Here is a 22286-nt window from a genome sequence, read left to right on the forward strand (position 1 = left end):
GTATGATTTCAGGCAACTTTTTTGTAGAACATTTATTTAGAATCTAGGGAACTTTATTTTTAGAACTGTTGTTTGTAGAAAATTTTGTATTTTAATGTTATACATAATTATACAAATTTCTTAATTTTAAAATAGTAGTAAATCTGCTACCTTTTTTAAATGTTTGCAAATTTAAAAAAAATTAAATTTTTCGCTTTTTATTGTTATAATTCTACAAATTTCTTAATTTTTAAATAGTAGTAAAACTACTACTTTTTCCAAATGTTATCAAAACTTAAAAATGTCAAATTTTTTGTTAATTTAAGCTAATTATGATTGTTTTTTTCTTATAATTCTACAAAATTCTCAATTTTAAAATAGTAGTAAATCTACTACTTTTTCCAAATGTTAGCAAAACTAAAAAAAATTAAAATTTTTAAGCTAGTTATTATTATTTAGGACTAAAAATTTGTAAATTTCCATATTTGTAAAAAGGTAGTAAATTTACTACTTTTTTCAAATGTTAGCAAAACTAAAATAAATTAAAATTTTTCTTTAATTTAAGCTAGTTATAATTGTTTTTTGGTTATAATTCTACAAATTTCTTAATTTTAAAATAGTAGTAAATCTACTACTTTTTCCAAATGTTAGCAAAACTATAAAATTTAAAATTTTTCATAATTTAAGCTAGTTATTATTATTTAGGAGTAAACATTTGTAAATTTCTATATTTGTTAAATGGTAGTAAATCTACTACTTTTTTCAAATGTTAGCAAATCTAAAAAAATTTATTTTTTTCTTTAATTCAATCTAGTTATGATTGTTTTTTTGTTATAATTCTACAAATTTCTTAATTTTAAAATAGTAGTAAATCTACTACTCTTTTTAAATGTTAGCAAACATAAAAATATAAAATTTTTCATAATTTAAGCTAGTTATTATTATTTAGGACTATAAATTAGTAAATTTCTACTTTTGTAAAAAGGTAGTATAAATCTACTACTTTTTCCAAATGTTAGCAAAACTAGAAAAATCTAATTTTTCGTTAATTCAAGCTAGTTATAATTGTTTTTTTTTATAAATCTACAAATTTTTTAATTTTAAAATAGTAAATCTACTGCATTTTTCAAATGTTTTCAGAATTAAAAAATTTAAATATATCGCTAATTTAAACTATCACTGGGGCTTTTTATTATTATAATTTTTCAAATGTTTCTATTTTAAAATAGTAGCAAATATACTACTTTTTTAGATGTAAGCTAAAATTAAAAAAAAAGAAATTTGTAATTCTAGCTAATTATTATTATTTAGGACTATAAATTTATAAATTTCTACATTTGTAAAATATTAGTAAATCTACTACTTTTTCCAAATGTTAGCAAAACTAAAATAAATAAAATTGTTTGGTTAATTCAAACTAATTATGATTGCTTTTTGTTATAATTCTACAAATTTCTTAATTTTAAAAGAGTAGTAAATCTACTACTTTTTTAAAATGTTAGCAAAATAAAAAAATATTTAATGTTTTCTTAAGTCAATCTAGTAATTATTATTTAGGGCTTTAACAGATAAATTCCTATATTTGTAAAAAGTAGTAAATCTACAGCTTTTTTAAAATACATATTACCAAAATTGCAATTTTTTCCAAATTTCTAGTTAATTCGACTCTGTTAGTATTATTTACGACGATAATTTAAACATTTTTAAATTTTCAAAATAGGAGTAAATCTACTACATTTTTAAAGTTTGCAAAAATGCGAAAAAAAATTTTATATTTTAAATTAATTTACAATTATTGCTACAATTTCTTAATTTTAAAATACGACTAGAAGATGAAGATAGTAAGTAGAAAATCTACTACTTTTTTCAAATGTTAGTAAAACTAAAAAAAATTAATATTTCTCTGTAATTCAAGCTAGATATGATTTTTTTATTGTTATAATTTTACAAATTTCGTAATTTTAAAATAGTAGTAAATCTACTACTTTTTTTAAATGTTAGCAAAACAGAAGAAATTTATATTTTTCGTTTATTCTAGCTAGTTGTTATTATCTAGAGCTTTAAATTGGTAAATTTCGACTTTTGTAAAAAGGTAGTAAATCTACTACTTTTTTAAAATATTAAAATAATTATAATTTTTTTAAAATTTCTCGTTAATTGGAGCCTGTTAGTATTATTTATGGCAATAATTTTTACATTTTTAAAATAGTAGTAAATTTACTACTTATTTTAATACAAAAAAATAATGTATCTAAAGATTTTAATTCAAGATTCGATTTTCATAGTTATAATTCCATAAATCGCTTTATTTACAAATACTTTAAGCAACTTTTTACTAGAAATGTTGCAACTCTAAGCAACTTTTTTCTTGCATAAATGTTTCATATTATAAACGATTATATTTTATGCTGTAATTAGAAATACATTGAACTCATGTAAACAATTTGTGTTTGCAAAAAAAAAAATGTACACAAACAAATTCTTGGCTCTAATTTTAACGAATAAAAGGATTTTCAGCAAAGAAAATTTGGCAAGAGGACAAAATAAAATATTTGTGTGAAATAAAAAAACAAACAACATTATTAGAAAAACAAGCGGGAAAAATACGTAAAAGGTCAATGAATTTGTTTAAAAATAAAGTTGAACAACTAATTTAAAAATAATTAAGGGTGTTCACATGATATTTTCATAATTTCTGATTTTGAATTACGTCAATGCAAATAATATACAATTAAACCAAATAAACCCAACCCTTAAACTGAAAAATTTAAATAGTTGGTTCTTCATAATGAATTGCATCAAACCATTTGAATTCACAAATTCTTATTATTACTACTACATATAAATATTTCTAAATAAAATTAAGTATTATTTTTCCCTAAAAAAAAAACTAAAAATAACACAAAAATCAAGTTTGCATTTCACACTCACGTCATCATCATCACATACACTCTCACTCGTGTTCAATTTCATTTCGCACTTTTGAAGGTGAATTCTGTTTATTTTAGTCTGTCTAACCGTCCGTTCAACTGTCGGTTAATTTCAAGTTCCTGTGCAAAAAAAAAAAAAACAGCAACAAAAAACACATCTCTCAGTATACAACAGCCGGGCATGTACCTGATTTTATATTAAAACGTACACAATATGAATAAAAATCCCCTGCCTTAATAAAAACCGAACAGAAATTGTGATAAAATTGTTTAACTGGAAAAATGTAGCAAAACTACAAAAATATAAAGTATAAATATAAATATATAGCTACAACAAAAAAATAGTATTACAAGAATAGCAAAAATAAACATCAGTGGCAGGCAGCTAACAGCATCATCTCACATCATTATTCTGAACACGAAAGTGGTATCATGGATAAACAGCATCAACAACAAATGCTGCTCCAATACTCGTATCTTGTAAACAATATGTACTTTGATAGAAAAACAAAAATCGACATGAAGAGGATTATGATCATCATTTATAAAATTTATAAAATATTTAATATTTAACTGAAGATCAAAGAAAATTAAAGATATTTTTAACCGGAAAGTTATCTCGACAGTTTTTAATAAAAACTTTTCTTGGAATCAACTTTTATTAGAAAAATAGTTAAGAATCCAAAATCTACTTTTTACTATGTTTAGATTCTAAGCCACTTTTTACTAGAAAAGTTGTTTAGAATCTAAGCAACTTTTTACTACAAAAGTTGTTGAGAATCCAAGCAACTTTTTACTAGAAAAGTTGTTCAGATTCCAAGCAACTTTTTACTAGAAAAGTTGTTCAGATTCCAAGCAACTTTTTACTAGAAAAGTTGTTCAGATTCTAAGCAACTTTTTACTACAAAAGTTGTTCAGATTCTAAGCAACTTTTTACTAGAAAAGTTGTTTAGATTCTAAGCAACTTTTTACTACAAAAGTTGTTCAGATTCTAAGCAACTTTTTACTACAAAAGTTGTTCAGATTCTAAGCAACTTTTTACTAGAAAAGTTGTTTAGAATCTAAGCAACTTTTTACTAGAAAAGTTGTTTAGAATCTAAGCAACTTTTTACTAGAAAAGTTGTTTAGAATCTAAGCAACTTTTTACTAGAAAAGTTGTTTAGAATCTAAGCAACTTTTTACTAGAAAAGTTGTTTAGATTCTAAGCAACTTTTTACTAGAAAAGTTGATTAAATTCTAAGTTTAGACTTTTTACTAGAAAAGTTGTTTAGATTCTAAGCAACTTTTTACTAGAAAAGTTGTCTAGAATCTAAGCAACTTTTTACTAGAAAAGTTGCTTATAATCTAAGCAACTTTTTACTAAAAAAGTTGTTTAGATTCTAATCAACTTTTTACTAGAAAAGTTGTTTAGATTCTAAGCAACTTTTTACTAGAAAAGTTATTTAGAATCCAAAAGCTACTTTTTACTAGAAAAGTTGTTTAGAATCCAAAAGCTACTTTTTACTAGAAAAGTTGTTTAGATTCTGAGCAACTTTATACTTGAAAATTTGTTTAGATTCTAAGCAAACTTTTTATTAGAAACGTTGTTCTAAACAATTTTTTACTATAAAAGTTGTTTAGATTCTAAGCAACTTTTTACTATAAAAGTTGTTTAGATTCTAAGCAACTTTTTACTAGAAAAGTTGTTTAGAATCCAAAAGCTACTTTTTACTAGAAAAGTTGTTCAGAATCCAAAAGCTACTTTTTACTAGAAAAGTTGTTTAGATTCTGAGCAACTTTATACTTGAAAATTTGTTTAGATTCTAAGCAAACTTTTTATTAGAAACGTTGTTCTAAACAATTTTTTACTATAAAAGTTGTTTAGATTCTAAGCAACTTTTTACTATAAAAGTTGTTTAGATTCTAAGCAACTTTTTACTATAAAAGTTGTTTAGATTCTAAGCAACTTTTTACTAGAAAAGTTGTTTAGATTCTAAGCAACATTTTACTGGAAAATTAGTTTAGAATCCAAAAGCTACTTTTTACTAGAAAAGTTGTTTAGATTCTTAGCAACTTTTTACTTGAAAATTTTTATTAAAAAAGTTGCTTCTTACTACAAAAGTTGTCTAGAATCTAAGCAACTTTTTACTAGAAAAGTTGTTTAGATTCTAAGCAACTTTTTAATAAAAAAGTTGTTTAGATTCTAAGCAACTTTTTACTTGAAAAGTTGTTTAGATTCTAAGCAACTTTTTACTACAAAAGTTGTTTAGATTCTAAGCAACTTTTTACTAAAAAGGTGGTTTAGATTTTAAGCAACTTTTTACTAGAAAAGTTGTTTAGATTCTTAGCAACTTTTTACTAGAAAAGTTGTTTAGATTCAAAGCAACTTTTTACTTGAAAATTTTTATTAAAAAAGTTGCTTCTTACTACAAAAGTTGTCCAGAATCTAAGCAACTTTTTACTAGAAAAGTTGTTTAGATTCTAAGCAACTTTTTACTAGAAAAGTTGTTTAGATTCTAAGCAACTTTTTACTAGAAAAGTTGTTTAGATTCTAAGCAACTTTTTACTAGAAAAGTTTTTTAGATTCTAAGCAACTTTTTAATAGAAAAGTTTTTTAGATTCTAAGCAACTTTTTACTAGAAAAGTTGTTTAGATTCTAAGCAACTTTTTACTAGAAAAGTTGTTTAGATTCTAAGCAACTTTTTACTGGAAAATTAGTTTAGAATCCAAAAGCTACTTTTTACTGGAAAATTAGTTTAGAATCCAAAAGCTACTTTTTACTAGAAAAGTTGTTTAGATTCTTAGCAACTTTTTACTAGAAAAATTGTTTAGATTCAAAGCAAAAAATTCAAAAAATTATATGATGATTTTCCATGAAGAAAAATATATAATTTGAATTAATGTAAAATTTTAACTTTTAAAGATAGAATAACAAAATTTGGAACTAATAAAAGTTTGTCATTCCGTTTGTAATTTCTACATTTTTCATTTGCGACCCCACAAAGTATATACATTCTGGATCGTTATAGATAGCTCGGTTGCTATTTAAAATCGACCCACAAATGGCTAAGATATAAGGAAAAACCGGTAAAACTTTGATTTTCAGCCTATTCTTGATGTATATCTGGATTACTAAGTCATTAATATAGACAATATGGATATCTAATGATAAATATATGTATATAAAGCTATATATAGTAAGTTGGACCTACAATGGGTCAAAATCGGGAAAAATATTTTTTAACCCGAATTTTTTTTCCATCAACAATTATTTTTTGTCATAAATAATTTTTCCAAAAAAAAAAATTTAAAAAAAATATTTGGTAAACACTTTTTTTAAAAAAAAAATTAAAAATAATTTCGAAAAGAAAAATTTAAAAAAAAACTTTTTTATAAAAAATTTCGAAAAAAAAATTTTAATTTTGTTTACCTTAAAATATTTAAAAAATATAATTTTTAAGTATAATTTGGTGAAGGGTATCTAAAATACGGACAGGCGAATATAGCACTCTTATTTTCAAATACCGAAATTCATAAAACGGGAAAAATGGGTTCCAAAAACTGAGTTTTTTTTAGAAAAGTGCATACTGTGACGATATTTACGGTGTGATAGTAAGACAATTTTTTATGTATTTGAACAAGATATAGGATTATTTTGTAGCCTCCACCATGAGTGGCAAGATTGTAATTTCTACATTTTTTATTTATAACTTACATACATGATTGATACATCAATATATCGGGAATTCTTCCGGCTAGGTTGCTATTCAAAATCGAGATAATCGGCGGATAAATGGCTGAGATATAAAGAAACAACCGGCACAACCTCGATTTTTATCTATGTACTATATCTGGATTACTAAGTCATTAATATACACAATATTGATATATAATAATGGATATTTCAAAGACCTTTGTTACGGCTTTTAAAAGACCAAAGTAAGACGGACCTACAATGGGTCAGAATCGGGGAAAATATTTTTTATCCCGATTTTTTTTTCAACAATTGTTTTCACTAATAAATTTAAAAAAAATTAAAATTGAAAAGAAATTTTTTAATTTAATAATTTGTTGAGCTTTAGGTCACTTTTATAATAAACAATGTTTATTTTATTTCCAATATTTCGCTAATACATTGAGTAGCATCTTCAGGAAAACAATTTAAAACAATTAACAATATTCTAAATTATTTTATTATAGATAGGTATTTAATAAGTAAATATTAATTTACTTATTAAATACCTACCACAATGTTAACATAACCACAATCAATAGAATCCACTTTCTAATAAAAAAAAAATAACAGCAAACCTTTAAAATCCCCTTCCTAATCGAACAGGAAATATCCTTCAAAATTAAAAATAATCCTTCAAAACGGAAAATAAAATTTAAAACAAAACATTACAGCAAACAAATTAATAACGAATAAAGCAAAGAAATAAAAACAATTCTCTGGCTGAAAACAAGCAACAAAATAAAACAAAAACACTTTCCCCTTCAACAACAACACTAAACACAACAATCTAGTAAATAATTCACACTCAACAACAACAAATACAACAGTATACAAAATAAGTAAATAAAACCCAACAACAAACACACTCACGCACACACAACAATAATTTCAAGAAGTTTGCAAAAAAAAAACAAAAAAAGTGCAATTGAGAGCAAGTTTTTATTTTACGAAAACCACAAGAAAGAGAGGTAGTGTAGAAAAAGAAAACAAAAGAGAACAATAAGAAAAAGTGCATTACATTTAATTTGCATGTAGGTTGGTTGATTTGTGTGTTTGTTGGCGTTGTTTTACACGGCACAGGAAGTTGTTGTAAAGTGGCACCTAGAATTATGAACAAAATGAAGCAACACAACAATGTAAAACAAACAGCTGGATGTAATTTTATCAGCAAACAACCTCTTCAAGGAAAACCTCTTGTTTAAAAGTTAAAAAAAGGCAAATTTTGTTGGAGTTTTTTTTTGTCTTATAAGAAAAGCAAAACACAACAACAAAAGACCACTTGCTTAACAAGCGGCATTTGCTTGTTTGCCTGCATTTCATTATCTACACAGTTTCGTATTTTATTTCTTTCGTTAATTTTTTTTTAAATTAAAATATGGGAGTCAGCATAAAAACATAAATTATACTAAGCTCTGCAAACAGAACATCATCTGCATAAATTTAATCGTGTAAAGGAATTTTTCATTTGGAAAATCTTAAAAACACAGCCACCACAAGTTACTCAAAAACACAGCAACAAACACTTAACATTTACACGCTTTTTAAATATGTAAAGAAAAATTATAATTTTACTAAACACTACAAGAAAAATATTCAACATATTCAAGTTTTCGTTTTCTAGTTAGAAGAGGTGTGGGCAAAGTAGAAACACTTGTTTTCCTATTTTATTTATTTTTTTTTTTCTTTTTGTCCAATTCACACTTGCACATTTATTAGCTTTCAAAATTATTCGGCATTTTTTAAATGCGTTTTTCTTAAAGTCCATTTTATCAGTTCTTTTTTTATATGTACATACAGTCCATTTGGTATTTTTTTTTTATAAATTCTTATTGTATACATTTATTTATTTTTAAATATATTTTTAATAATTTTTTTCCACTTACAAATTGAATTTCATCCGATGCAACTTCCGACGCCATTTTGAACGTATCTGATTCTGGTTTACTACTCTTCTTCAATATTGCTGGTCGTGGTGTTGTCGTTTTCCATGGAAAGAACAACTTGCCTTGTCAGAAGAAAAAAGAGAAACTGGTGGGAAACGAAAATGAAGAAAAAATATGAACAAAAACAATGATAAAGTAAAAATAAAAACAAAACAAAGGTATAATAAAAAAACATGCAAAATATAAGAGAGAGAGAGAATTAAAAAGAAGAGAGCAAAATATACGAAATTGAATGAATAAAGTAATGAAATAGAGATAGAGTTGTATTTTAGCCAATGAGTTGATGACTTTTTGTTTAGGAAAATCACGACGTAAAAGTTTGTATTTTTTTTTTTTCAAAATAGTTTAAATTTGAACGGATAAAAGTTTATTATTTTATATTATTCGAATGATAGATTACTTTTAAAATTTCGTGGATTATTATGATGAAAAAAACACTTCGAAATATATGTGTTATATAAACAAAAAATATATAAGGTAAGTGACAATAGAATGCAAACTTTTTTTAAAACTATATTTCGTAATTTCAGTTTTTAAAAACATAAGCTCTTGTCATATATAAATGTATGTTTCTATTATCTAATTTACATCGGTCCGAAATCTAGTTAAAATTAAATTTCGATCATAATCTAGTTTATTTTATTAGATTTTAATTACATTTCAAATAATGAAAGAAATTTATATAAATTTGATTGGATTTAGCGAATCATCGTTAAAATTTCGTTTCAATCCCACATTCGTTTCAATTCAATAATATAATATAACAGCTTTTTAGTTGTTGTTGTTGTAGCAGCAGTGTTTGCTGAGTTGACAGCCCTTGGCCAAGTGAACTCAGGTAATTCCGGTGCGTAGAACCGGCTTTTGTGGGAATGTGCTTTTTAGTGATTGTGCTTGATTTGTAGTCAATTCAAATCTATAATAATTTTGAAAGTGATTTGTGTAAACAGTAGGATTTTGTTCTACTAGATATCTCATTCGTGTTAGTTGTAAATGGGATGTAAGATAAATATACACTTTTTCTATTAAAATATAGTAAATTTCAGCATTTTAAAGTTTAGCAAAAATACAATTAAATAATATAGCTACTTTTCTTAGCATTTTATTTATTCCAAGTAATATAAAAAGCATATACGGCATTAGCAAAACAATGGAAACTTTTTTTTAAGAAAACAATGTAGAAAGCTTCATGTTTTACAATCATTAAATATTTTATTTTGACAATTTCGTCAGTCTGGTATTGTAAACTCTCAACTTTTGCAAGGAACAGAGTGTAAGAAATTTCCAAAAATTACTACCCCGGAGGTTATCAATAATACATAATTGGAATATAGTTCTTGAACTGTTATTCCAATGGTCTTGGTTGCTATCTAAAAAACTATAAAATACAGTTCTCTTTTCGGATTAAACCAAATACAATTTAAGAGGCAGTGATCCGAAAACTTTCTGAAAACAGACGTAGGGAAAGAGACTGGCCACCAAGTACACAAATAAGTAAATTTTGACAGTGTCAATTTTGTAGTGTGGGTTTTTTTCTAGGAATTTTACATAAAGTGAACAAAATATTCGCCTAGTTTGTAGTATCCAATATGCAGCTATAAGAAAATGCCCAAATATTTCAATTTAATTGTCCTACCTGAAAATAAATTAAAGAAAATAGTAGTTATCCGGTTCAGATGACGCAAAAAAGTTCGAAGTTTTCTGCAAAAACTTAAAAAATTAAAATAATGTATAAAATTCAAGTCCAAATCAAACTATTTTATTCTTTTCTCAAATAATCATTTAGTTTCAATAACGTTAACTTTAAAAATACACCGTACACGGCTGTTGTGACAAAAAGTTTTCACATTTTATGATGAATGTGAAATGAAAACATTTATTAATTTGTTGTGAAATTAATTATTATGGATACATTACATTAAACTTCAATATTTAGTAGATGTGGAAATTGTTTTTTTTTTTAAATAGTTTTGTCATAATTTCAAAAAAAAATATATTAAAATATCAACCATTTATTTATTACTAAATTTGACCGTTATTATAATTATGCACGTCATTACCGACATTAAAAATTGCCAGGGATGTTATTTCAATGTACTGCCTTATCTTCAAGAGTTGTATTTACATATCTACTACACTGAACAAAATAATTATGAAAAAATATATTCAAATACTTATCAAAAGTATAAAATTCAGAAAAATATATGGTTTTAGCAGATTTGCTCAAAAATCATTATCATTAAAATCATCATTATGAATGATTCTGTGGTGACAGTACTATGTGGATAAATGGCATGACAAGCAGGAATGATAGATTTAATTTAATTGTACTTTTTTCATTACAAGTGATTTGATAATTTTCAGTACTTAAGTTGTTAAATATTTATTTAATTATAAACTGGATACATTTATTATTATATTATTTATTTGACGTTATTTGCAGGTAATAGTTTATACAACAACGTAATTTGGGCAGGTTTTAAGAAAATCACAAGATAATAATTTTTTAAATTGATTTAATATTCGAAGAATATTTAATACAAAAAATAGTTTTCAAAACTATATTTCGAATAAATAAAAAAAGATAAAAATAAGATAAAGATTAAAAACAACTATTTGAAAGAAATAACGAAACAAATTTATTTTTGTGAAATCTTTTATTTAATTTTTTTTTTAAAAAAGTGCTCCCAAATTTATTCTTTGTCCGTTCGAATTTCTAATGCGTTATATGTCGTTGGAAAGGTCTTTGAAATGCCATTCATTTGATATCCATATTGTCTATGTAAATGAATTTGTAATCGAGGTATAGGACTAAAGATCGTCAAAAGGTAATCTTGTTTTTTTCTAATATGTCAGCGATTTGCGGACTGAATTTACCTATTTTAAATAATAACTAAACCAGGGCTATACCCGATATATTGATGTATTAATCTTGTTTGTAAGTTATTAACAGACAGATGGACATCGCTATATCGACTCCGTAGAAATAATTCATGGAGTCACAAATGAAAAATGTGGAAATTTTAAACGGAATGTCAAACATATACCCCCATTTTCTCAATCTCTGGTTATTTTTTATTGTGAAAAACGATAATCAGATATTGAGAAAATGGGGGATAGATTTTCAACCACTAATGATTTCCTTGAACAAACCCAAATTTGATCAATAAAATATTACAGGAAAAGTACCATATAATAGCAAAAAGTAAAAAAAAAAACAGATTTACGATCATATACTTAGATCTATTTTACGTCACCTGTTAATTTCTTATCGATACCCAATATATCTGTCCAAAAGATTTTGAATTCTTTAAATACAATTCGTTTAATTAATTAACAACTAATTTTTACTTCAATTTCAGCAATTTAATGATTTAATTAAATTTTAAACGAAAAAGTACTTTTTTCCTACAAAAAACAACTTTTTAATCTCATTTGAAGCACCCTGTTATTGGCAGTATTCCCCCTTAGCCCAGCAGAGAGTAACATAGTTACTCTTTTATATTTTTCAATTAATTTCTTTCTCTTCATTCATTGGCATTTATTTGCCTGCATTTAAAAGAAAAGAAAGGCAGCAAAAGCGATTTTGCGGAAAACAAGTACAGAAAACTAAAAGCAGAAAAAAATACAAGAAAATAAATTTAATAAAAGAATAATTTAATTATAAACCAACAGCCACAGAAAATACAGCAAATTGAATTATGGAAATTAGTAGAAAAAAGAAATTCTATTAAAGAAAATACAAATTTAAAGAGAAATTCTTTATTAAATAAAAAAAAGTAGCAGGTAACAAAAAAATAATAGAAGTGAAAAAAGTGTTTGTTTCGTACAACAAAGTAAAAAAAAAAATAAGAAAAAAGTGGTGAATGGCTTGATTGAGAAAAATAAAAAAAAGAATCAGGCAAACAACAAAAACAAAAAAGGAGTTACGCAAATAAAAGTTGCATTAAATTACAACAATTACACAAAAGCTAAAAAAAGTAAAGTGAAGTAATAATTAAATAAATACGAAACAAACAAAAAACCAGTCATACAAAAAATCCAAAACAACGAAACAAACAACAGTGTGGCTGGATTTTCAGCTTGAAAACAGCAAAAGTGGTATTTCTTCTTCTAGTTGTAGTTAAAAAAAAACGAATTTAAATTCAATTCCTAGTGTGTTGAAAAACCTCACTTCTTTGTCAGGAACAATGGGCGATTCGACAACGTTGGCCAATGCGGGACCTCGTGTTGTAACCATTTATAAGACGGAAACGGGTTTCGGTTTTAATGTACGTGGTCAAGTGTCCGAAGGTGGTCAATTACGTTCCATTAATGGTGAACTATACGCCCCTCTACAGCATGTCAGTGCCGTTTTGGAAAATGGAGCCGCCGAAAAGGCAGGCATTAAGAAAGGCGATCGCATTTTAGAAGTGTAAGTAAAGAAATTTTGTAAAACAAAGACATTTTAATTAGTTTTGTGAGTTTTTTTTTCAACATTTTGCTTATTTGTATATAAATCTATAATCATACGTCATCGTTGTCAACGTTTTTTTTTTGTTTCCCCCCTGATTTTATTTGGCTAGAAACGTTGCCCCTTGCTTCCTGTTGTTTTGTGGTGGGCTTTACATATTTTTGGGGGTTTCCGCTTAAATAGTTTAGCTTAAAAAACGAATGACCTGTTTTTACAATTCACCCCATCCACACCTCCACCCAATTCCCATACACACTCAAACACTTACAATAGTTTGTTAAACAATAATACAATTGTTATTTGTAGAGGGTTGTTATTGTTGTTCTCACAAACATGTCCTTTTCAAAACAAAAGTCATACATAACTCCGTATATAGAAATTTTCTTAGGTCTGAACTGTTCCCAATAAAACAAAAAAAAATTCTACAAAATACCGTCATATAACTTTTTTCCCAGAACTTAATTCAAAATGTGTTTCTAACATTTTTGTCCTAGCAAACATTTAGCTTTTACTAGTGGCAGCAGACAGACGCGCGCCTTCTCTACCACCGCCCTTTTCTGCTGGAGTTTTCATTAAATCTTCCTTTCCTTTCCCCCTCTACATTTATCAACAATTGTATAGCAAACTCTTTTGTACATTAGAGTATTTACTGACATTCGTTTTTGTTCTGTTAACCTTCGGGAACAGTTAAACATTTTAACATTTGTATGTTAATTATCATGTTGACGAATGTTAGAATGTTTATGTTATTTGTTTTTAGTTTTTGTTTGGCTGTAGAAAAACAGCTGTTGAATATTGTTGTTGTTTTGTTATCAGCTAATAACAAATCAGTTCAAGTGATAAAAATGTTATTTTTGTAAATGAAATTCGCTAAAGATAAAAATAGTTTCTAAATATTTATTTAAATAAAGTAAAAGTTAATACAAATTTTTAGAAATTAATGATTAAGGGAATTTTTTTGTTGGTGTTTTTGTTTGCAATAATTAAAAATAGGTATTCGATTTATAAATAATTAGTAGTAGATTTTTTTAGAAATACATCAAGAAAAATTTCCCGCGGTAATACTGTTTGAGCAGTCATAAATATGTTGATAAAATTTTTCAAAAATTAGTTTTAAGTACTTTGATGTTATACTGTAAAGTATGGTGAAAATAGGTCAAAAGTTGTTCCTAGTCGCCATACAAGTTCCCCCCTCAGAAAAAAACTTGAACATTCATAATTGTTAATATCGTGATAAAATTGGACACAATAACGAGTTTTAGATAAACTTAAATCTTTCTACCAACTTTTGTGGGGATCGGTCTATAATTGACCCTAACCCCCCATATAACCCTTATATTAGCTAAATATTTTATTGTCATACTAGCTGAACCCTGTCTGCGTTGCTGGCCCTTAGAAAACATCTAGTTTATATTGCATCTCGATCTCGATTTTAACAAAGTCGTGGTTCCAATGAATTCAAAAATCCAGTAAGATAATTGACGGTTTGTTCTTCTTTCATTTTTATACCGTTCGCCATGAGTGGCAAGGGTATACATATATGTATATGTTTGTAATTCCGTTTGTAATTTCTACATTTTTCATTTCCGTCCCCACAAAATATATATATTCTGGATCGTTATAGATAGCGAAGTCGATATAGCCATGTCCGTCTGTATGTTGAAATCAACTTTCCCTAGCACTCAAATAACTTAAACGTATGATTCATACATCAATATATCGGTAATTCTTTCGGCTCTGTTGCTATTTAAAATCGACAAAATCGGCCCATAAATGGCTGAGATATAAGGAAAAAACCGGGACAACCTCGATTTTTGCCCTAATTTGGATCTATATCTGGATTACTAAGTCATTAATATAGACAATATGGATATCTAATGATAGATATTTCAAAGTCCATTGCAACGAGGTATATAAGGCTTTAGTAAGTAAGTTGGACCTACAATGGGTCAAAATCGGGAAAAATATTTTTTAACCCGAATTTTTTTTTCATCAAAAAAATTTTTTTGTCATAAATTATTTTTCCAAAAATTTTTTTTTAAAAATTAGAAAAAAAAAATTTGGAAAAACTTTTTTTTTAAAAATTAGAAAAAAAAATTTTAAAAAAAAATTTTTAAAACAAATTAAAAAAAAATTTATTTTGTTTAAAAAAAAATATTTTTAAGTGTTTGTCAATCGCTTTGTATTTTATTGTTTCAATTGAATTTGGTTTGTTAACATCATAATTTGTTGGTGCCAAAATTGCACGTTCCCACACTCAATTTTTGTAGTTGTTTGTAAGACTTGGGAATACCTTGTCGACAACGACTTGAATATTCATTTTCATTTGGCAAAAGTTCAGCAACGAAATCTCATTTGTGTCGGGATCAATTGGAATTTTTCCATTTCCGATGTCCAACAATTGTTTTGAGAATATTTCGGCAGAAGGGTATATTGCAGCAGATGCACACGCATGTTCGTTGATAGCGTTCCGCTTCTGTAGCATCATTTCCAGTGAAATAAATTTGAAAGAACTTCGCATCATTATTGGAAAGCGGTAGCAATGATCCAATTCTGTGGTACATTTGTCTTTGAACTTTAAAGCTTTAAAGCCGACGTCATTTGAAAATATGATTGACGCTGGAAATGTATTTTAGAAGCAGCTCAGGCGGCTCAATAATTGGTGGCAGAATAATTGATGAAGTATAAAAATTTGATGTCCACAGACAGAAAATCAAAAAATTTTATCAAAATCGGTCCAGCCGTTATTAAAGTATACGTACGATCGACTTTTTGGGCTTTTTTTTAAAATCTATATACCTATATAAAAATACAAGGCCTGACTCATTCACTCACTCACATATTCCCTCACTCATTCACTGACTCATCAGTCATGAGTGAATGAGTGAGTGAATGAATGAAGTGCATAGTAAACCCATGGAAATATAATGATAAAATTGAGAAGTATAGTATTTTTTCAACATTTTTACCCACCCTACTCTACATTTTTGATAACAGCGGGTCCAATTATTTCCCGATTTTCTCCATTTTTCTTTTATTGGACTAACAACAAATGTAGATGTCAAACAAAATATGAGAAATAAAAACGGCATGTCATTTCCCATACAAAACGTTTGTACATATCCATGTACGTTGCTGTTGATGTATGTAAAGCAGTTCTGCTGTTGACATAAAGGTTAGTGGGAGGATAAACGTATTTTTTAGAATTTTTATATTGAATGGTTTAAGTTTTATTTAACTTAATATAAGTTGTAAATTAACAGCAAAAAATGCCAAAGAACAATTGTAAATTTACAAAAAAGCACAAACAAATTTTTTACACAATTTCATCATATAAAGAAAAAAAACATTAATTCTGCATAAATAAATTGGTTTCTTTACATTATTATCTTCGTACTGTTCTTCTTCCATCTTCTTCTTAGCAAAAATATTAAATGTCAAACAATAGCAACAAAAACATCATCACCATCTTCAATTGTACCAAGAATCTATTCAAACAAAACAAGTATTTTGTTTCACAATAAAAGCACAAAGCAAAAAAAAATAAACAAAAAATGGCAAAAAGAAAAAAACAAGAAAAAGTTAAAAATAACGGCTAAAACCACTGCTGCATATGGCGGAATGTATGCAATTTCATTCATTCATACAATACAAGAGAGGTGTGGATGAGTACGAGTACAAGACAAAAAGAAGCACAATGTAATAATAAACATACAAAAACAAAAGTAACAACATGATACTTTTGCTTATATTTATTTGTATATAGACATGTTTTTGACAAGAATAAAACCAGCAATAATAACAACAATAAAGCAGCAACTATTTTAAATACATACAACATACCTACTGCTGTAAAAAGAAACAATAAAAAAGAAGTAAAAACAAATACCTACACTGTAATAATACGATGACAACAAGAATAATAATAATAATAAAAAAATATGATAAAAATAGTGATTTTGTTGTTATTGCTGCTGTTACTGATTTGTTTCTTCTGTCTTTTTTTGTTGCTGACTTAAACCACAGCTTAAGATGGCAACAACAAAATGCATGCATAATAAAATGTTGCTGTTGTTGTTATTATTATTTGTACTATATGAGTCATTGTCATTTTTATGGGTTGGTTGTTGTTTTGTTGTTGCCTGGTGAGTGAGTGAGTACTTTTTGTTGTTATGAAAGAAATACTCAATTTAAATAGGGTAAACGCTCCTATAGTCGGCATGACCCAGTAGTCGGCATTTTTGACTTAAAAGCTTAATAAATAAGAATAACGATAATTTTATACAAAAGTAAGATTTAACTTTAATTAAACATACACTCATTTATCTTTATGTAATGTTTAAATTTGGGTGAGATGAGTATTTTCATCTATTTTTGTCCTCATTAAGTGACCATCTTTCAACTGGTGCGGAAGTGCCTGTTTTATAAGAAATTTTTTAGTGGCAAGGCCAACTAAAACAAGTTAGTAACCATATCAATTTAAGTAATATTTTTACCAGAGTGGTGTTAACAGATAAAACTTTGTTTAAATATTACCTACAATGTGAAAGTTTTCACAAAAAATTTTTTTTTTGGTTATTTTAATTGATGCCGTCATTAGGAACAAAAATTTCTATGATTTTCAATAGTCGGCATAGTGATGCCGACTTCAGGAAAATTGCTAATTTTTTGTATTAAGCTCAAATTCTACAAATTTGTTTATTACTCATCTCTCTTGACGATAGATTTGGAGAAAATGAGTTTGAAATGAGTTTACCCAATAGTCGGCACAGTTTTAATTGAGCATTTTAAGAACTGCCGAGTATAGGAGACCAAGCATCCTGAACTCGGCAGCAGCTTTTTATTTGACTGGAGATCGTTAAATAGAGTAATATTTAGAGATTCAGTAGGTATTATTAATTCTAACATCTTAGAATTCCAAATATGGACACTCCAGAAAAAAAACCCATGCACCAATATCCTGAAAAAGCCTTAAAATATTTTCTATGCGAGAGAAGGCCCGATTTCTGTATTAGGTGCCAGTAAACAATATGGAGTTCCGCGTTCAAAAATATAGGACAAATTATACGGTTCCGAAGGTCCTATGAGAATGGGGCCGCAAACAGTGTTATCTAATTCCAAAGAAAGTGAGGATTAACTTAACACGGTTCAATCAATCGTGAAGGAAGAGCAGCAAACCACACCATTTGTATATGATCTACCCGGAAAGAAATGGTATAAAGGGGTTTTTAAACTGTTCTCTCTAAAATAATCATGTAAGGTACCTTAATAAACAGGCTCTTTACTAAATCAGTTGGAGTTATTAGTAGGTGATCGGCCTGAAAATGAGAAAAGAAACGGATTTGGATCTAGCTTTTGAAATAGTCAACCGACTAGCTCCTAACATGAGCGTAGAATTGATTCCGATGACATTATCGAAGAGAACAATAACTTAAAAATAAATTATCAAACTATTGAAATTGTGAGTAATCTTACCATAGAGGCAGGCACGTTCATAATTAACAAGGAAAAGTTGAAAATATGGTAGTATCGCCAACTTTAGCTGCAGAAAATCACAATGAAACGTTGAAACCTGTTCACTACTCATCTCCAACTTTATCAAATAATTATTCAAATACTTGGTTTCAGCCTTTTAACTGCTCAAGTCCAATCCCAACAAGTTGTAGTTGTGCATTTCAAATTTTTTCAAAGTTTTTTAATAATATTATGGTCACTGGGATATTGTATATGATTGCGGTAACCATAATATGTTTACGTTACCATTAACATGATTGATTAATGATTTATCATAATATGTTGATCTCAGAATATGATAACCATAATCCTAGAACAACACAATATGTTGAAGTATTACATCATAAACATGGTTGCCACAAACACATACATATTTACTACATTCATATGTATATATGATTGCTACAATGATGTGAATGGTAACTTAAACATAAAATAAACATAAATGGTTACCGCAAACATATATGTACATAATTACAGTGATAATAGAAAAATAAAATAAACCAAAACAAATTAAAAAAGGAAGATAAAACGAGTTAGGGGCACATGTGAAGAGGATTTGGACACAGATCCTGAGGATGATGGTCTAAAAACGTAGGATATGATATTTGCCCACAGTGGTTTCACCTCAAATGCACTAATTTATGTTTTTTATTAGTATTTATTTAAATGGCTGATATTTTAAATAAAAAATAACTTGAATTCTTTTAAGATTTTATTCTTTCCTTAATAAAAAATGCTATGCCGACAATTGGGTCACAAATTGCCGACATTAGGATCAAGGGTGCCGACTTCGGGTACAAATCGTGTTTTTTCAAAAAAACGTAAATTGCTCAAATTTAATAAAAACTGCTTGAAAAGAATTAATTGAGTCTAAAACTATACAAATTACTAAACAAGAATAACCCATTTACATCCCAATACCATGTTCGCACTCATAATGGTATCACTTTAAAAACTGAAAAAAAGTTAAACTGCCGACTACTGGTGCATTCACCCTATCTACAAGAAATGAATGACGTTGGTATTTTTTGATAAAAAAGAGTTATTGAATTGTTTAATGATAAAAAAATAAATAATATACAAAAATATAACAAAATGTATGACTGACTAATTTTGGCAATTTAGAAAACATGAAGCAAGGCGTATTAACAAGGTGAGTGCGTCCCGGCAACAAATACAACAATGCAAAAACAACAGGCAATTTGTTTTTGTTAAAATGTACGGTAAATGTCAAAATCAAGGCGAATTAAAATATTACTATGTTATTTACAATAACAAATGTAAACATAAATAATGTTTGACATATAGTGTACATAAAACCACAGCGAATTAAGAAACAGCTGATTTTATGCACTCACCTTGTTAATACGCCTTGACATGAAGAATGTAGTTTTTTATGGAGTTTTTTTTTATTAATTTTTAAAATTGTTATTTTATATGAACATTTATGAATGAACAAAAATAGAGTTTATTAAATTGAATAGTTGTCTTAAATTAGGTTTCTTTATTGATATTTAAAATATGTGAGGATGATGAAGTTGTTTTTCAGGCTAGGTTTCCTAATAGGGAAAATTATTCCAGGAATTCCCTCAAATGTATTTCTTGTGAAATTTTTATCGGTAAATTTCGAGAATTTCTGTATAAGTTTACTTCTCTTATCAGTCATATTGTCACAATGTCCTAATATATCACGACTCGGCGGCTTGGCTTAAACGACTCCTATGTATTCGGCGCAGGTCTCTGCTGGTTGGTTATGATAACACAATAAACATAGCATACATAGTAGTATTATTTTAAGACATTTTTGCATATAAGCAATAAAAACCATTGTGAAAAATTAGGACATTATGAGAATATGACATGATAAGAGACCTTGTGAATTGACCAAATTTGTTTATATTCATACATTCTGAACAAATTACGCATTTTTTCAGATTTAACTTAAGGTATTTATAGACGGCAATACTGAGTATTAATATTTGTCAAAAACTCAAGTATCATAATAAAATTTCATCGTCTAAACAAAATTTGTATTAGATTTTCAAAAAATACAACTGATTTTTTTGATTTACGGTCGTTATTGAAAATTTGTTTAAAACAATTCAAAAACTTTTTATTTTCATATGTATCGGGTATGTATTTATAAAAACAAACAAGGCAAACAAAAATGTTAAGAAAATATAAAATTAAAATAAAGTTAGCAGAAAAATATCAATGAACAAAGAAATAAAATATTTGTAATACTATCGTGTAAACAAGAAATATATTTTTCGAAACGATTTCTTGACATACCGAAAGATTTCAATAATATTTTAAATTTGAAAAGTGTTAATACTCAGTATTGCCGTCTATAAATACCTTTAGTAGGAACTCTTAAATATTTTAATAAAAAACATAAAAACATACATACCTATATAAATTATTGAATTTTGATCTATTATTATCTATTACTGGTTTCTGGCTTAATTTAGTATTCAAAAATTCTCGGTAATTCCTGGGCTTGAACAGATTTTGTTTAATATTGAGTGTATGACATAATAATGTGGGATTTTTTTAAATTTTTAGCTTTTGTATTGTACAAAATAAATTTATTCGAAATATTGGCCAGTTTTAGCTATGAACTTTTTCCATTTTTCTCGCAACTTATGAATTCCGAGCCAAATGTGATCAGACGGGGCAAGCTCTGGACTATAAGGCGGGTGAGGCAAAACTTCCCAACCACTTCTTTCTGAATAGTTTTTAACAGGTATTACAACTTGTGGCCGAGTGTTGTCATGATGGTTTCATTACGGTTTCATGTTTGGCTCCATATTCTATGCATTTTTCGACAAATGCTAGCATGAATCGAATAAGTTGTGTTCGGTCTGTTCAGATTTCAGCAGCAAATACAGAACATTACCTTAGCGTCATGGATATTTGGCTTTGTTGTTGATTCGGCTGGTTGGCCGGGCTTCACATACGATCTCTTACGCTTCGGGTTATTGTAATAGATTAGGGTTCCTAATATCCCGGACTTATTTCTTTCCCGGTAGGAAATTAAAAAATTGTTTCATTCCCGGAAATTTTTAGTGTTAAATTAAACCAGAAATGTTTTTTCGAATAAATTGTACCAGGATTTTAAAAGAAGTGTAAAATAACAATATTTGGTTGCAAAATGTTGGTCCAGCCTTTATAGGGGCTTCTAATTTAATAGTGGCATTTTATCGGTATTGCCTCAGTCGTAGTTTTAATCAGTATAAAATCAATAAATTCTTTGTTTAATTAAAAAACTTGAGAATTTCGACTATGTTAAATCTATAAAACATGCGGAGTTGGAAACATTTTGTAATGTTACGCATCTTAATAATTCCTTTAAGAGCTTTAACTTTAAATTAGATTCATTTTTAGTAACCAAATTTTTCTACTGTGGCTTGAGTTGAGTGAAAAAATGTCGGTTATTTCAACAGTAATACTTCTTTGTAATTGACTATCTGTTGCTAGAACCAAAAAAATCTATGGATAGAATGACTCATTAGCAAACAATTTGGCCATCGAAACGAATTTGAAAATTTGTAACTTTTAGAAGAAAACTTATGAATAAATTCCCGAAAATTCCCGACAATCATTTCCCGAAAATTAACAACAAAAATATTCCCGTGAAATTTCTCCCGCGTAGGAACGCTATAATGGATCCATTTTTCATCGCAAGTAATAATTCGAAGCAAAAATGATTTTCCTCAAGCGTTCTAGCTGTTCTTTCTGCTTCAATTATT

General features: G+C 27.3%; 2 protein-coding genes across 2 annotated transcripts in view; one reads left to right on the plus strand and one right to left on the minus strand.

Annotated features, from left to right (window-relative positions):
• The window catches only part of Ptpmeg2 (Protein tyrosine phosphatase Meg2), a 155431-nt gene extending 146787 nt beyond the window's left edge, over window positions 1-8644 (minus strand). Inside the window, exon 1 of the mRNA XM_065510271.1 lies at window positions 8508-8644. Within this exon, the coding sequence (XP_065366343.1) occupies window positions 8508-8543 (36 nt within the window). The 5' untranslated portion in view covers window positions 8544-8644. The remainder of the gene's footprint in view (window positions 1-8507) is intronic.
• A 4038-nt stretch (window positions 8645-12682) lies between these two features.
• Snx27 (sorting nexin 27) overlaps window positions 12683-22286 on the plus strand; it is a 39969-nt gene continuing 30365 nt past the window's right edge. Inside the window, exon 1 of the mRNA XM_065507546.1 lies at window positions 12683-12978. Coding sequence (XP_065363618.1) covers window positions 12755-12978 — 224 coding nt within the window. The 5' untranslated portion in view covers window positions 12683-12754. The remainder of the gene's footprint in view (window positions 12979-22286) is intronic.

This window comes from Calliphora vicina, chromosome 4 (genome assembly GCF_958450345.1).
Source record: "Calliphora vicina chromosome 4, idCalVici1.1, whole genome shotgun sequence".
Taxonomy (NCBI): Eukaryota; Metazoa; Arthropoda; class Insecta; order Diptera; family Calliphoridae; genus Calliphora; species Calliphora vicina.